General features: G+C 39.3%; 1 protein-coding gene across 1 annotated transcript in view; it reads right to left on the reverse strand.

Annotated features, from left to right (window-relative positions):
* The window catches only part of AK5 (adenylate kinase 5), a 92,980-nt gene extending 76,502 nt beyond the window's left edge, over positions 1–16,478 (reverse strand). Inside the window, exons 1-5 of the mRNA XM_074151988.1 lie at positions 16,419–16,478; positions 14,304–14,490; positions 13,151–13,318; positions 6,702–6,871; positions 6,468–6,581 (exon numbers count right to left, since the gene is read on the reverse strand). Coding sequence (XP_074008089.1) covers positions 6,468–6,581; positions 6,702–6,871; positions 13,151–13,318; positions 14,304–14,490; positions 16,419–16,478 — 699 coding nt within the window. The remainder of the gene's footprint in view (positions 1–6,467; positions 6,582–6,701; positions 6,872–13,150; positions 13,319–14,303; positions 14,491–16,418) is intronic.
* Positions 16,479–17,480: the final 1,002 nt, after the last annotated feature.

Raw genomic sequence — 17,480 nt, forward strand, 5'->3', positions numbered from 1 at the left:
AGCAGGTTTTCTATGAGAACATCTTTGGGGAGCATGAGCTTGGCAGTCAGACTGCCATAGGTCAGCTGGCCACACACACCTGTGTCAAACTCTGAGGGACTGCAGGCATCATTTCTGCTTGGAGGTTTAAGTCTCAGACTTGGAGGAACAGGACTGCTGTCCCTAGCCTGCGAGGCTGGCAAGAGGACAAGTCAGTTTTTCCCAGCATCCTATACTGTTCCATCTACAGTTTGTTCTACTTTAGCACAATTAATTACCATAATAATTTTCATAAGGAATATATTTGGGAGTTAAAAAGTTAACTTGAATCACAGCCAAGATGAACTAATTATTCTTTGTAGGTGTAGTGCATTTATGAATATTCTTAAGGACATTTTAAACAAAGTATCAGATAAAATTTACTACCTCTGTTTATTATATAAATTATCATTTTACTTCTTCAAATATAGTCCTGTCACCCAGGCCATATAACGCAAAAATATTTTTAAGATAATTTCTAAAAAAATAGTCTTTCTCTTTTGTCAGGGAATTAAATTTATTCATTAATGAACATTCATGAATTCTAATACCTGTTTCACGTTTCATTTCACTGTTAACAAAACTTACAATTAATGTATTTTAAGCAAATTTCATCTGTACTTACTCTATTGAAACTAACAGGGTTAGCATTGGTGAAAGAATTACTGAAATCAGAAGGAAAGTTATGCATGAATGACTGAAAGTGGGAAAAAACACCAACTCAAACCAGTCATTGAAATTAACTGGAAAATACTGAAGTGAGAAATTGTTTCTCCTGGGAAGGGTAAAAACTTATTGCCATGTGAACGATTACACAGAAAGTCTTCTTCACAAGTCATTTAAGTCGAATCCACCAGGCAGAGGCATTTCATTACAGTGTTACTGGAGAGGAAGGTATTTAGCATGCTTGAGCATGCTGGTACTGTAGGTGACTTGCTGAATTTCAAGCTGACAGGTTAATGGTAAATAAACCATTTCCTCCTTGTCATTTTCAAATGTGTGCTTAGAATCTAAACACCTTTCTACTACTTGCACTCAGCAGAGATCATGGATACCTTAGAAATTTGTGGTTTAGGATAGCTTTATGCCTAGGCTCAAACTGAAAGGCTAAATAAATCAGTATTAAATCTGCACTACTGCACAGAAGAATTTCAAAACTATAAAAATCCAGAAATTATCATATATTTAAAACAAATACATAAACTGGAAGCTCTAATTGCTTTTCAGACATTAAAAATCAATGTTTTGTTTTTTTCTCCACAACCATGACTGCTTTAAAGCTTGTTTTAAAGTGAGAGCTGAGATTCTCATAGTCACATGACTTCAGGGCTCTATTAAAAGTACCTCTATCAAAAGTGTTGGCAGAATTGACTCTGCTTTCTGGAATTAAGAAATGGGAGAATCAGGATTTGGCAACAGTCCAAGACTTCCAACGAGAGAAGTTATATGCCATGTATTCATTCTTCAAAGAGAAATATATAGGCTTTATTTCAACTCAGATAAGAAGTTCAGAGAAAACTGAGAGACCCTCAGAGCAAACTGCAGTGCTCATGGTTATGAGGGTGCGATGAGTAGTTGACCATTAAGAAATGAAGCTGGTGTAAGTGAGTAACCAAAATGGCAGACTTGGTGGTGGTTGGCAAGCACTGCTGAAAATCTGAAAACATCACTGATGCCATCTTAAACACTTCTTTCCTGCTCTAAATATATGGATGATAAAAACAGTGATATGAGCAAAACTCAATAAAAGCGAGGGGGAAAAAGCTTTAATACATATGTAAAATTCCTCAGATGTGTAACGTGCTTTTTAATCCACTTATTCCAGATTGATGTTATTGCTTTGAAGCAGTGTTTGTTACTTCTGGTTTCTAGATCTGACCAGAAAGAGAAATACTGTGAGTATTCCAAATTATACATTGCATTATCTTAGACACTTTAGTCATTGAGATGCAATGTGTTTTAATACAATTCTGCCTAGCAACACGTTGAGAACTTGCTGTCCACAAGAGAGTCTGGCAACATAGTAAGGAAGAAACCGTCATCTTTTAGCTATACCTATGTTTGGGAATGTTAGCATAAGTTGGTTTGCTTCAACTCGTTTACTAAAATAACATTTTTTCCCAGAGAAAAGTTCAGCTTCTGGATTAGTCAAAGGGATAAAAATGTGCTGGTAGTACCAAGAGCAATTACAAGCAAAGTTCAACAAGAATTCATTATCACTGTGTATTCCTATACTAGAACATTACGTGGGACAGGTATTGTAACTAGATTTCAGACATACACATATGCATCTGATTTTTTCACAAAATGAAGAGATTATGAGAGCTCATGACTGAGACTGTCATGTCTCAGTAAGAGCTATGTGAGCCATAAAACTGAAGGAATTATTTTAGCATACATAATTTGTTACAGTAATGTCTGCAAGCACAGCACAGTTAGATTTTATGTGTGCTTGCAAGAGAAACCAGGCACCTTAGCTGACCTTTTCCTTTTCTGCTACTACTACGGTGAATGATTTCCAATATAAATTAGTTTATCTTTACAATAACTCAGCACAGTTCTTACTGGTGAAAGCCATGTAATAATATGTATAAAAAGGTTCAGTAAACGGTGTTCAGGGAACTATAGTGTTGGTGCTTGGGAGCAAGACGGATTTTATGCCCTTCGTGCCTTGTCTTTCGGTTGTTCATCATCTACTGTCCACAACATGCACTGGTGGAGAAAGGGGAGATGCTGTGGCTTAGACCAAAAACCGTACAGACTCTCTTTGGGTCCATCTTTCACTGATCACTGTGGTCAGCTCACACCTAGTCCAAGTTTTGACTTCCTGGCCCTTTATGTGACATTGGGTCCAGATGCTTTCTTGACCCCACTGCATCATGCATCACAAAGAGGAACAACACATGGGTAACAAAACAATATAGACTTCTTTCGATTAATAAAGACCAGACATGCTTTCTTGAACTATAATGACAGGTTTTTGCAGCCTGTTTATAGACCTCTTGTTTTCCTCACATTTATTCAGTCTCTGTTCCAGCCTTACCTGCTCTCTCAGTATCTTGTATTACTCATCTCTATTTCCATTCAGTTTAATAACTTGTCTTTCACATTTTCCCCCCACAATTTATTTTTGGTACTATTACATATATTCTTGGAGTTTGTTTCTGTCTGTGTAAACAAGGGCAAAGGAGAAAGGCTATACAGTGGAAAATGCTAGTTTAAAATGAATGCTTCTTTGTTTATTTCAAGCTTCCATGGGATTATAGATGAATACCCATCCCAACACACTCAAATGACAAAGGGTAAATGACAGTCACCCTTGTCCCTGTTGCTCATTCCTCCCGCTGGTCTCCACCCTATATCCTATATGGCTGAAAGAACTGAGAAAGCCAGCATATTCTATTTACCCTTATACAAACTTAGTATCATCATTTTAAGTTAAATCATAAAATCCAAAAGCGTTCTAGCTGCTTTATGGAACAAATAATAATGTAAAGTCACTGTTCAAAAGCACACAATTGTGTTTTAGAACCTTTGTAATCAAAACAATTAACAGTTGTGAAGGGATCATGAATGATAGAAAACAGTTAAATAAATACTAACTCCTACTTCATGCATCTTCTGGCAGTTCCCCTAAATGCAACCTTTAAAATCGTTTGTGTCCTACAACCCTTGCTGCTGCTTTCAGGTACGTAAGCTCGTAATGGTCTTAAAGGGACCGTCTGTAAGAATAAGTATTCACCTATGACAAAATTAATGATAGTTCTTACTATTCTATTAATTAGTTCTTATTCAGAACTTTTTATCAACAGATCTCAGTGTTCTACAGGGGATGTCTTTGTAAGAATAAGGCATATGTATTACAGAATAATGCAATTTCACTATTTGCATTTTGTGGGATTTCACTATTTTCTTCAGAAGGATGTTCCCTTAATAGATCTCCTAATTATAAAGTGTCTTATTATTTAATCAAAACTTTCTTTGCTGAAATTTCAACTAATTATTTCTCATCTTGTCACTTTTGGCTAGCGAGAACAATTCTGTTCTGTTCTGCTCGCAAGAAAGCAATAACATTTCTAAGCTGTGGAAAACACCCGTGTAGCATCTTTAATTGCAGACCTACACAAATTATCACAACAGTTAATTACCAAATTCTCCACAACTCAATTGCACTTCCCATTGAGGGATCTCTGAGTGCCTGAAAAATGTTAGCACGTTTAATGTAAATAACCTGACATGCCATGGATTACTGTCAGCCTCATCCTGTGAAGGAGGGTGGGGACCACAGCTGCTGATAGTCCCCTTTCCTTACCACAAGACCTTCCTACTTATGTGTGTAGCATTACGGCTTACTAAACACACAATTTTAAAGGAAAAAGCAGCATATTTTATTTCTTTGAAATATAACTCCAAGATAAAACACAGAACATAACCCACTGGGTTAAAAAGATGTTCTGTGTTGAAATACCTACATCCTTTGAACATTTATTTCCACCGCCTTAGATAAGCTCATATAAGAGGTCAGCTGCAAAGAAAGGTGAAAAAGGGGGGGGGAGCCTAAATAGCCCAAATTTTATTTTCTATGCTCATATAAAAGCTCTATGATTCCTTCTTTCCTTTCCCGTATTTATTTTAATATAGGTAAGATTGAAAGGTGGCCCCATATGAAGTGCTCCGGGATTTTTTTAGAGACTCAGCTAGTCTGTCTTTCAGGCAGAATCAGGCCTTGAGGATTACAATTTAGCAAATCCCATTAGACCGAAAACAAAAGAAATTTCTGAGAACATAGTCAGGTCTAAAATGACTAAATCTATCCTCTCTTTTCTCTAAATAAAAATAATAGAAATTTTACCAATTTATAGCATCCTTGAAGCAACAGCACATACTAAAAGGAGCCAAAATTAGGATTTCCATCATCTGTCATTCTATCAGTCTTTTTTCCATGTAGTTTTCTATAGTGAACAAGAGCTAACCAGGCTGGCAGAGGGGAATATTTCAAGTTAAATGAGGAAATACTATAACACATATTAGAATGGTGCAAAGACGAGGTTCAAACATATACGCAACACAGTGTCCATCTTCCTCCTCTTCTACAGCACAGTATTGCCTGAGCTTTTTCTATTACCTCCTGGACTCCATTTCTCAGTGGTATTACAAATGGGCCCTATGATGGGGGCTCAAGTGTTGTTTAACTGGTTTTGCTTTGTAGGAGAATCTGATCCTAGGATAACTCTAATCTCTTGTTTTAACTTCTGTCATTTCTCCCAGTTTCACATCCCCCATTCTTTCATGAAACACAACAACAGCGCAAAATCACAGCACGAAGAAATGCACTTAAGTCACACTATCACACAATACACTGGACAAAAAAATGAGGCAAGAAAATGACCTAAGTCTGAATTTCTGCTGTTTCATTTATAAAATAGTCAATCTTCTCTCTTGTTAATTATAAGGAGATATAGCTGGCAGTCATAGGCTATTTTCTGTAATAACTATTTTGTATGTTTCCTTTAATTTCCTCAGTTCAGTCTTCTAAATTTTGCCCAGAATAATACCTTATAAAAGCACACTAATCAAATGCTTCATTAGCTGCTTTCTTTTGTTACTTCTGTCTTGGCAATGCCACTTAGAATTCAAAGTACAGAAATGGTAGTACACCAGCAACTGTGAAGGACTTGGAAACGCTCTGCATGAAGGGCGCACTGAAACTGTAACCTTTACTTGTGACCATAACTGTTAACAGCGCTTGATCAGAAAATGACATAAGCTATTTGTTTTTCCACTGAATTTAAGTATTTTTAGATTAGTTTAAAATACACACATGAAAACAACACGTGAATACAACTCAGGAATACAGTTTTAGCTGACAAAACCTTACAAGTGTAGGTTAGAATAACAAAATGATCTAAATTTCTAAAAAAAAGAGCATAATTTCTGGTTTACAAAAACTTGCAAAACATGAGCATTTTTAACCCTTGTTTTTTTCCAGTCTTTTGAATGCACTGCAATAAGCTTGAGATTAAAAGCATTGTGAAGATATGCATTGATTTAAGGATGTTTCTCTTAATGTAGATTAAATTGAACAAACAGATATGGAAATATGTCGTCCCCCTTTCCAAATCACTAAGATACAAAAAATATTAATTGTTAGATTTGGTGTTATTTTCTTCTTAATCTTGAAGGATTTGCATTACTGAGACAAAAGGCTTGGATTATTGGTTATGTTATCACATAGGATTTTTACAAAATAGTCTGTCTTCAGACAGAACAGAATATAACATAAACCAAAAGAATAACCTTTTGTCAACCTCTAATTACGTATTTGCAAAGATTTAAAGAGCAACGCGCAAGAAACCATTAGTCTTTCTTGAAATCTTACTGATGATTTCAAGAAGCTTAACTATTGTAGAGATATGTAAGTTATTTTAAGAATAAAAAAAATCTCTTACTTGGTCCTCGAAGGAGATTGCCTGGGCAACATCTCTGGGAAATCCATCAATCACTATACCCTCTTCATCGGGGATCTGCATTAATCTCTGCTTTATCTCAGTTATGGTTGTTTCCTTTCACAGAGAAAAGAAGTTATTTATTTAATATTGTAAAGGAGGTTTTCTTGATGGTGCATATTAATACAGCATGCACAAATCCTTCAGAAGTAAACATTAACACAGGATACGCTGTACCTGAGGGGCCAGTTCTCCAGTAGTAATTATTTTGGCAATTAGACTCCATTTTCTATTACTGCTTGTGCTGTGGATCTTCTTCCTCAACAATTCACCAACTGATATGTAGTTAAATCCATAACGTTCCGCTATTTTCAAACTTTGTGTTCCTTTACCACTTCCTGGGCCACCTATTGGTAATTATAAGCAAAACATTAACTTAATCTTTCATCTGAGGTACCCAATCACATGTGAGATCTTTGCTATCAGCACCAATTTTCCAACCATTATTACAGCAAATCTTGCAGTTGCACAACTTGTTACCAGCTATTTAGAAATGAGTCTCATCTACCTGATCATAAAGGTAACAGTTTGTAAAATGAAGTGAAAAAAAGGAATACAAATCTACCAGCAAAATCAAAATTAACATGTTCTTTTAGGATTGACCTCATTCTAAAGCTGTTCCTGGAAAGGAATTTTTCTTGATTTCTAGTAGAGGAAGAAACAAATGAACTGGTCCTTTCCTGAACTCTGTGAATCCAAGGGTAGAGCCAGATAGTCTGAAGCGTATCATGTCAGAAAGAATCATATTCGGTTAAAGAATGGACTAGCCATGAAATGGAACTAATAAAATCTGCTTCTAAATATGCCTGCATGAGTTTCTGAGGTTTTCTAATTTTAAAATACAGAAAAATATTAAATAATCAGCTGAGATGTTTCCATAGTGATTTGGTACAAGGACTTTTATTGAACCACACATACTTCTGGTATTGATGCTTCAAGCATCTGATAGAGAAGCGATTTTTTAGGTTCAGTTTGCTGGACAACTTGAAGAATAAAGAGACCCTTCAATAAAGCACAGGCAGGATAGGTATCAAAATCACAGAAAACAGCTACATTACATAGCAGGGAACGCTGGAATGAAGGTCAGCTGGAGAGCAGGAGCAAGAATGCGTGTAAAAAAATCAGACACTGTCTGAACTAAAAGGATGTGAAGAGCAGAGAAACTGGAATCCAGTATGTAAAAATAGGGACTTTTTCTGATAAAAATAAATGCTTATATATAGAAAATTGTATGTTACTGAACAGCATAACAAAGCAAAACCAAAACAAATGTCTTTATATTAATTTCCAACACTATATTTTGGGGAATTGTGTGTAAGATCATTGAATTTTATTTCAACAGACAAAGAATTAAGATTTATTAAAAATATAATGTAAGTTTTCCATGAATTTTAAAAACCACAGCAATGCAATGAAAGTAAATATGAATACAATGAGCTTCTTGTTAGTAATCATGTAGCTCTTATATTATCTGTATTGTTCCCATAAATATCTTTTAGGCACTTACATAACTGTGAGGGTGGTGAGACCTGGAACAGGTTGCCCAGGGAAGTTGTGGATGCCCCATCCCTGGAAGTGTTTAAGGCCAGGCTGGATGGGGCTTTGAGCAACTTGGTCTAGTGGAGGTGTCCCTGCCCATGGCAGGGGGGTTGGAAATAGATGGTCTTTAAGGTCCCTTCCAACTCTAACCATTCTATGATTCTATGATTCTATAATACAGATTTGATTGTAAGATAAGCTTTACAATATTTCTTCATATACAGTTATGACACCCTCTGTGTAACCAGGTAAAAACCCGTGCCCCAATATTACATGTCAGAGAGCTTTCAGTGTCACCAGTAACCACTAGGAACTCTTCTGTCCCCCTGACGCTGTGATGGTAACTCTCCACCTGTCCTTCACAACCCAGATTGGGACCCATTTCCAGAGAATGCAGAGGGAAACTTGCGTATTGCTATGGTGTTCCCATAACCCACCCACAGTTTAGTCATACCCTTGGGAAGAAAAAGGCTTTATCATTATCTAATTAGTTTAAATAATGCTTAAAACAAGCCAGGTTAAGATAAATGCAAATATAAGCATTTATCTGTAACATCCGACTATTCAATACAGCTACAGATGTTCATAAAACACATAAGCATAAAATGAAAGAAAAACGGTACCTTATCTCTGCACAATAAGGACACAGCTGAAAAATATTTTTCCCTTATTCAGTTTACTTGCTGTTTCTCTCCTAAAAAGGCACGTGCTTTCTCCCTTCTTTCAGCAGATTATGTTAGATTTTACAGCTATTCTTCCATTTCAGTTCTTCTATGTGATCTAGATGAGCTTAATATTTTCAGCTTGAACTCCTTCTTTGATAGACACTTTAGCTATCCTCTTCATTAGAATAAAGGAGGTCTCCCTTATGTAGATACACAAGCATCTGATAGCCTAGGAATCATCTCCTCCGCTAAAGTGGCTACAAAGCAATTCTGCTTTGGCTCTTCCTGGCCCCCTTTGCTGGTACACTCAGCCTTCCCATGAAAAATGCATTTCACCAAACCTTACATTGTGTTTCACAGATGTCTGCGTATCAAAAACGTACCTGATACAAATGTTCAAACAAGATAATTCCATGCAGTTTACAGTTTATTACAGGCTCTTGGTAATGTGGAATGATAGCAAATTTGGAGTAACCTATTCCCAGTGTCCATTTTCTTATGCAGATGAGAACAACAGCACAAAGAAGTGCAACGAATTGTTCGATGATTGTTGCCAGTTTGTAGGGAGCAGATTTCGCCAGGTGAATGAATAGGACATTACTTGTTACTGGAATGTCTACTCACTCTGTGTAAAGATTTCCATAAGCAACCTTCTCTTTAGATATCAAGCCGCATATTGCAATCTAATGAGCATAATATTTAAATAATATATCTTATATATGTGTGTGTTTATATATGTGTGTAACATTCATCAGTATGAATTTATATGGCTTTATTTACGGGCCATAATCCTAACTACTGGAGAAAAGGGGCGGTAGGTTGTGACTGTGCTTCAGAGCAGAGGGTTTATAAAACATACCGGAGCCATTGTTGTGCTTAATTCCTGCAGATCCAAAATGTCCAAGGAAGGAAATTAATTTTAACTCCCTGAAGACTCAAGACAAGTTTGAAACGTAATATGTTGCACCCCATAAACAATAAAATGCAAAACATATATAGGCGATGTGTAGGAAATCAGAAACAGAAAATTTGACAAGGAAAATAGTATCCGTATTCCAGCAGAGATAAAAGATGCCAGAAAAACAGAACTGTTACTTGAAAAAACATCCGTTTCTGTAAAACCAAAAAATAGCTGAAAAAAACCCTTTTTGAAAGCAAGTAGATAGACTTTACACTCCTGTTAGGGAGAGCTTTGCTTTGCCATTAAAGGGAAGTAGAAAAAAAATGTGCAGTTTGGCACTTCTGTTCTTTCAATTTAGAGTTGCAAGCATAACAATCCTAATAAAGTATTTGCTTTAATGATCATAAACTTCTTATACATTTTGTTTTTCTCAATCCAAAAATAGCCCTTTATAGGAGGCTGGGATTATCCACTTACAATCTAAAGGGAAACATTCAGGTAATAAAACAAGAGAAAAGTGCTAGGACAAAATTACGTCCCACTGCAAATCTTTATAATTTATTGAACTATGTATCCATTCCTGACTCTTTGATAAATCATACTGACAAACTGTTCACAAGAAAGGAAAATCAAATAATTTTTGTTTTTCATTCTTTTCACTTATTCTGAGATTATACATTATTCAAGAAAAGCGTGATGATTTTACATATTTCTTAGAAGATGTCTAGACTAGGAACAGTTGTTGCATCTAAAATTATGTTTGCTAACTGGTTTCAAGTGAAGATTTGTATGCCCAAAAACTTTTACTACAGCAGTTGTTTTAATCTAGTTTTGTCAATGGAGTTCAAAATTTTAATTTAGTTTATATTGTTGTAATTTCAAAATAAATTCATCTAATAAGATTTCTGAAATGACATGATTTTAAAACCTAGCCAACTGCTGAAAGCACTATTGTTGATGTATCCTTTAAACTTTGATTATAAAAGGAAAACATATTCTTTTCATATTAACTAATATTTTAAATTAAGTGCAGTTTAAAAACATACTGAACTATGGGACTAATTACACCAAGTAATTAATTTTTTAAGATCTCTGTATTCAGACTGTATCAATAGTAAAAATGTGTTTGTCAAAATATGTTAGGAAACACATTTTTAAAAACAATCTAGTTTCCTAGTGTTATAACGCCTTAGAAACGTAATTTTCCAGTGATTCAGATGTGTGCCATCCTGGCTGGTTCCATCCGATTTTTTTAAAATCCAGTCACATACTCACTTTGCAGGTTTGTGGCTTTACATTTCTCTAGAAGACTTTTCTGCAAACACAGAAAAAGAACAAAACCCTCACCTCTATAAGTGAGTTCTCTTTTGCCTTGGAACTACCTGGGTCATTATAAGGATGAAAGATTTCATAAAGTAAAGAAGCTGTAAAAACCTTCACGGAAGCATTAAAAAGATCTTGGGCTAATGCATTATTAAATAAAAGTTCACCTAACAGGTGAAGCAGAAGACAGGTCTTTAACTTCTATTCATTTCAGTCCCCAACAATGAATGGGACTGGTACCACCTGAGCTAGGCAGTATGGTTAGTTATCGCTAGTTGGACATGAACAGCTTGCTTAACTGAAGCTTTCACTGGCATTTTATGCAAACTGAAAAATATGCAACACATTTTTCGTGTACAATAGTTGTCTCTTGAAGTTAATAGCACACTTTTTTTTTTTTCATTTTTTCTCTTTCATTCACTATATTAGATACTATTTTATTCTTTCCAGAGTGCATTTTTATGTGCTTTCTCAATAGAAAGTTGAATTTGGGAGAAATTTTCTTGATAGTGTACAAAATTGGACAATAGCTGCTAAGCTACATATAGTACTGCGCTTCTATCACACAGTAATAGACAGATTCAGAGAAACCCAGTTGGAAAATAAACCTGAAATAGAATTTGTGGAATGTTTACAATGTTCCCTATATAAATGGGGGAAAAGAAAATCACTGTAAAATCCATGCTCTGTTCACTATATGCTGGCGTTCAAGGATTTCACTTCAAATACCCCTGCACTCGGTTCCAGAGGTGAAAGCCAATCTCTTTTTATTTCACCTAGTTCAAACCTTCATTCATCACTCTGCTGCAATAGCGCTACATGGATTTCAACGCATTAAGAGCCTTCTGCAGTCACTGAAAAGGAGCCAGTTTTTCTCTTTTATGAAAAGGAAGGCTAGCTAATTAATTAAGATGAAAGAAAGGCATGTGTTATTTCTCCATCTAATGCAAGCTTTGCAGTTCAACGATGCATGGAGAGATTTGCATGTTGAGATTTGTAATTCCAAAACAAAAGATTAAGAATATTCAAATGCCTGAGCAATTCTTTTGGCATACCACAAATATCTGTCAAAATGCCTAGGTTTCTGTTTTCAATATATTCCAACAACACATTTCCGAGAACTGCTGGATGCAGAGCCTAGAGGACATGTTCTTAGAGATCCCACTCTATAATACAGAGAAGACATTTCTATTCTCTTTTACTAAACTACATAGTATTCTCTGTTATGGAAGCAATATCTCTCTCTCATATAAATAAGGCTTTATAGACTAAAAATGTGATTCTCCATCACCTGGCACCCGTGCTGTAACTGTTTGAATAGTCCAGAGAACCAGAGAATTACTCTTGGCGCTAAAATTTCGAAAGACAACTATCCCACATGACAAGGAAACTAATTCAAAGAATTTAAGTTCAGAAACAGAATAAAGCATTTAGACTTCAGCTGCAGCTATTTCTTAATAAACAGTATGCTTGTCTGAGGCTGGAAAGTACGAGTTGCTTAGAAAGGACACTTAATAGCACCCAAGAGAGAACCTGAGGAGAGAGCGCAATTAACTGATGCTAACTGATCGCTCACTCTCCCTGAAGATGGCACAGGATTCATTTGCCAAATAGATCTAGGGATTGATTTATCAATGCAATGGACTAGTGACTATATACGCTCACGCCAGCTGGACGTACCGATCAGTTTTCAAGGTTCTAAACATAGAGGACAACAGTTCCATATCACCTTTTTGAGCAGACTTGTCCAATATTTTTAAATATCCTTTTTTGTCAGCAGCTTTGAGTACACTTATGACAGTGTTTTAGTTCAGATCCAGAGCAGGCTCTGGAAGAGCACTTTGGTTCACATGGTGGGGCTGTCTTGAAATGCATGAGCCGGCTTTGCTTTAGCCTAAATCAAACCAGATATGCTCCATAAGCAAACCACGAGCTCTCCAGCTGCTAACGGGCATCGAGTCTACAGAACATGACCACAGGTGCTCGCTGTAACCCCAAAAATGCTTACAGTTGGGATGCTTTGTCCCCAGCACTAACAATTTCACTTTCTGATACACTCTAATTGGGCTGCACCACTTGCTACAGCAGATGGAAAAATCGCACTTAAATACATACAGGCATTCAATGTATTTGCAGTACAAATAAAAAAGGCAAAGTAACAAAGATAAAATCTTGCCAAAATGACTCTGCCTTCATACCTATGACAAGGATAATTTTTGGTCGAGGTCTTGCAGGATCAAATACATCGTACTCCTCAATTAGCTCAGCAGTTTCAGAGAGGTCGGTGTCGCTTTCTATCGAAAACTGTTGGATTGGAGGGAGTCGGTCATACCGTCGGTATGGGAAGTTAGAATTATCAGGCATCACTGTAAAATAGTAAGATAAACTAGGAATTGTGGAAATTACACAGAAAACGGAAAATCTATTGTGTACACAGATTTAAGTAATTATAATAAATAAAGTACAAATATCTCCTAATTTTACAATGTGCTCGCTGTTACTATATGACATATTCCTTGCCTCTCTTTAGCTGATTTATTAAATTGGAACCACCAGGCAGGAGTCACTTTTCTTTGGTGTTTTTTAGAAGCACATCCACTTTTCTTTGAAAATCTGTCCATAGCACCCAGACATCAGCAGGGGCCTCTGAGAAGAAAAGCATCGTATTGTGCAGATAACCTGTACTATTAAGCAGAACTCTTCTGGTGATACATGTTGTACACAGAGACAGAGATAGTATTCTTGCTAATTAGTTTAATGAAATGCGGGATGGCAAGGAAGAATAACTATGGCAACGGAAAGATGAGCCAATTACCCTTTGTTAACATTACAAATAAAATAATTACAGGTATTGGTATGACATTTGCTTAGATTTTGAGATACACTTTTTTCTAAGTGTTTATAACTTAGATTGTATTTAGTAAATTAGCATATAGCTCCAATGTAAACTAGAAAAACAACCTAGTGTAACTTCATTGAAGTTATGGATGTTACCCATAAGGACCAACTGCAAACATAAACCAAGTGCAGCGAGTCAACTTTGCCCCATCTTCGCAAATATTTTAGGTAAGATACGAGAAATCTCTCCACTAATGTGTTAAACATTTACACAGCAAACAACCCTCATTAGGCTGCAAAATGACCACAGTTTCCTCTCCTGTGTAGCATCTGTTTTGGGAGCAGACAAACAAATACCAAAATGCAGGGAAACAGAATCCTTGAGTCCTTCACCTAAGGAAAATCTGAACGATGCACGATCTGCTATGGAAGTAAGTATAAAATGATTCGGTAGTGGATATAAAACCACCCACAGCACAAAAAATACGACCATTTTTATACTTAATACATTACCATTCCTGAAAAAAGACCTCCTGGATTGTCCTCCATTGAGTGGAGGTAGGGTCTTCTTTTCTGGGCTGACAAAAGTGTCCCATTTCACTTTTTCTGTCCCTCCAAGCTCTCTCACTTTCTGCAAGCAGCTCTCCAAATATTCAATTGGGTCATCGGGTTTGTAACACATTAATCCATTCAACAGACTCTGCAACGTAAGATCATAAACACACACTACAATGACAGATGCCAGGAAAAAACAAGCACTTTTACTTTGAATTTTACTTTACACAGAGAAACCCCGTATTCCTTGTGTATTCAGACTCTCCTTTTCAAGCCACTGTGTGAGAGTGAGGCCTGCAAAAATTGCAAGATTTTGGTTTGACAGTGTCACAAAAATTATTCAGAACAGGAAGCTCACGGCTATGTCTTTACATTTGTCTGCTTGCGCTGAAATAAAAACTGAAAATAGTAAAAAAAGTTCCCTACATTTTTCTTAGAACTTCCCCTGGCAAATATCCACAGAGCAAGGCACAAGCTGGATAACCCCCAACGCTGCACAGCCTGTTAGATCACCGCAACGTATCTTTTCCTTAAAGACAAGCGCGCCCACAAGTATCTTCTCTTGAGTCAACATATAACCAAATAATGAAAAAAAGGATTTTTATAGTCAAATACCATCTCGATCAGTATTGGGAAAAAAAAAAAAACCAACCCAAAGCCAAAGTTCACAGGTGCTTTCAGATCTAGTTGACCAGGAATTCCCAGCCATTAGAAAACCCCTGTCTCCGGGGTTGATTCTGCACCCATCGCACCGATGGGCATCATGGGGAGCGCGGAAGAAGGAATGGCAGGCCCTGCTCTGACGCATGGGAATTGATTTTCCTTGACAAAGTGATACATAAGTCATCATCCCACCTCTCCACAAGACAACTGCATCCAACCTTCTCTTAACAGGAAATGTCTCTCAGGATGATTTCTGTTCCTTTGCACTTTTACTAATTGTTGTGTAAATAAACTTGAGGGTCACAGTTGATATTAGTATATCATACTATATCTATCATATATATAGTATGATTAGTATATCATACTATATACTATCAAACATAAATACCTCCAGTTCAGGATCTGCTCAGTTATTTGTTAGCTACGGTTTATACAATAATTATTATTTACACACATTTGTATTTCTAAAATAGGGTATAACTTATGTGCATCTATGCCCTTATTATACTCTGTAACCGAGGACAGCAACTAGCCATATATTTTTGCAGAAGATACGCACCATTTTTTAAACGCTGCTCGCTCAAGCTTTCAGCCTCGACAGAAAAACACTTGTGTTTGCATCTCTTGTTAAACCATTCACATTCTCAATGTGTTAGTAAAACATTAGCGTGGTCTATGCCCTGTAATTTTCAAATGCATAAAAAAATGTCTAGCTTCAGAACAGACCAGGGAAAACACATATGTGTGTCTGTGTGTCTGTGTTTTATAGAGATGGCAGGATGTCTGATTCGGAAAAAAAAAAAAATATCCACATTTCAGAGAAGTCATTATCAACCATTAGCAGCAGGTAACTTGTGGGAAGCTCAATAAAACCTCACTGAACAGTTCTGGGGTTTTTTGTCTCCCAGACCAATGAAAATCCGGAGAAAGCCTGAAAGATACCCCCCGCCTGAATTCCTGGGCAGCGCGGCCCCGGGGGTCCTCTGCCCTGCGGGGACACAAGTTCGCTCCCTCCCCGGGCAGCAGAAGGAGGGCAGGCGCGGCCACCCGCAGCGCGGCGGCGGAGGGGCGCGGCCGCCCGCCTGCCTGCGCGCCCGCGGAGCCTGACGGCAGGTGGGCACCGGCCGCCGGCTCCCACCCCTGCCCGCCGGGCGCTGCCGGCCGGCCCCGGGAGCCGCGGTGGCCCGGCAGCGCCCCCCGGCCCGGGGTGGGGGGCCAGCGCTCCGCGGCGCGGCTTCCCGCGCAAGGTACGCGCGCCGCAGCCTCCTTCGGGCTGCTCCGTCCTTCCAGCCACCTTCAGCCCGCCGCCCGCCGCGGGGTCCCAGCGCGGAGCATCCCCCCGACGGGGCGGAAAACGTGTGTGTGTGTGTGTGTGTCCGTGTCGTGTCCCCCCCCCCCCGCCTCGCCTACCTCGAAAAGCTGCGGGATCTCCCTGCGGGCCAGATACTCCTTCGCCTCGCCGGCGCTCATGCCGCCAGCCGGGGACGGGGGCGCGGGTGGGCAGCGCCGAGCCCCGGCGCGGCGGTGCAATGCGGGAGCTTCGGCGAGGCTTCCGCGGGCGGGCGAGCCGGGGCGGGGGGGGAGGAGGGAGGCAGGCTGCCCGCCTCCTCGTCCCCGCTGCACGGAGGGAGCCGAGGGCAGGTTTTCCCCCCGGCGGGGAGGAAGAGCGTGCGCTGGCCGCCGGGGAAAGTTTCAGGGGGTGCCTGCGGGGAGGCAGCCGAGGGGAGGCGGTGCGGGGGGTGGGTGGGGGGGCTGCGCCTGGCTGTGAGCCGCGGGCAGGGCGCCCCGGGAGAGATGGGACCCCGGCTCTCCGGGAGGCACCGTCTGCTTTTGCCGTCCTCAGGCGCGCCCCGCACGCTGGCGGGGCTGTGGCAGGGAGTGCGGGGGGAGGGGGGGTGCTGTGCGCGGGTGTAGCGCAGAGGTGGTGGGAGCTTCTCCGTATACCGCGGGCTCTGCCCTCGGCGTCGCTTTTTGGCGTTTCGTATGCTTTGGGCTGGTAAAAGGCAACGAGCTATGATCACTCATGAGTATCTGTGATCGCCGGGTCACAGAAGAGACCTGAAGGCATCTCTGGTCCAATCTCCTGCTCAGAGCAAAGGCAGCTCTTGTGGTCAGAACAGGTTGCTCAGGGCTTTATCTAGTCTCATCTTGCGAAACCTCCACGGGTGGAGACTGTGTAGCCTCTCTGGGCGACCTGCGCTTGGCTGGTCTCGTGGTGAAAAAGGGTTTTCCTCTATTCAGCATCTCCCTTGCCTTAATTTTGTTGTGAAGAGCCCGGCTCCATCTCCATGATAACTCCTCACGAGCAGTGAAAAGCTGCTATTATGTCCCCTGTAAGCCTGCCACAGGCTGAACAAGCCCATTTCCCTCAACCTCTCCTCAAGGGCAAGTGCTCTCATCCCTGACCATCTTTGTAGCTGTCCTCTCCGCTCACTCCAGTTTATCAACATCCCTCTTTTATTGGGGAGCCCC

This window comes from Numenius arquata, chromosome 8, assembly GCF_964106895.1.
Source record: "Numenius arquata chromosome 8, bNumArq3.hap1.1, whole genome shotgun sequence".
Classification (NCBI taxonomy): domain Eukaryota; kingdom Metazoa; phylum Chordata; class Aves; order Charadriiformes; family Scolopacidae; genus Numenius; species Numenius arquata.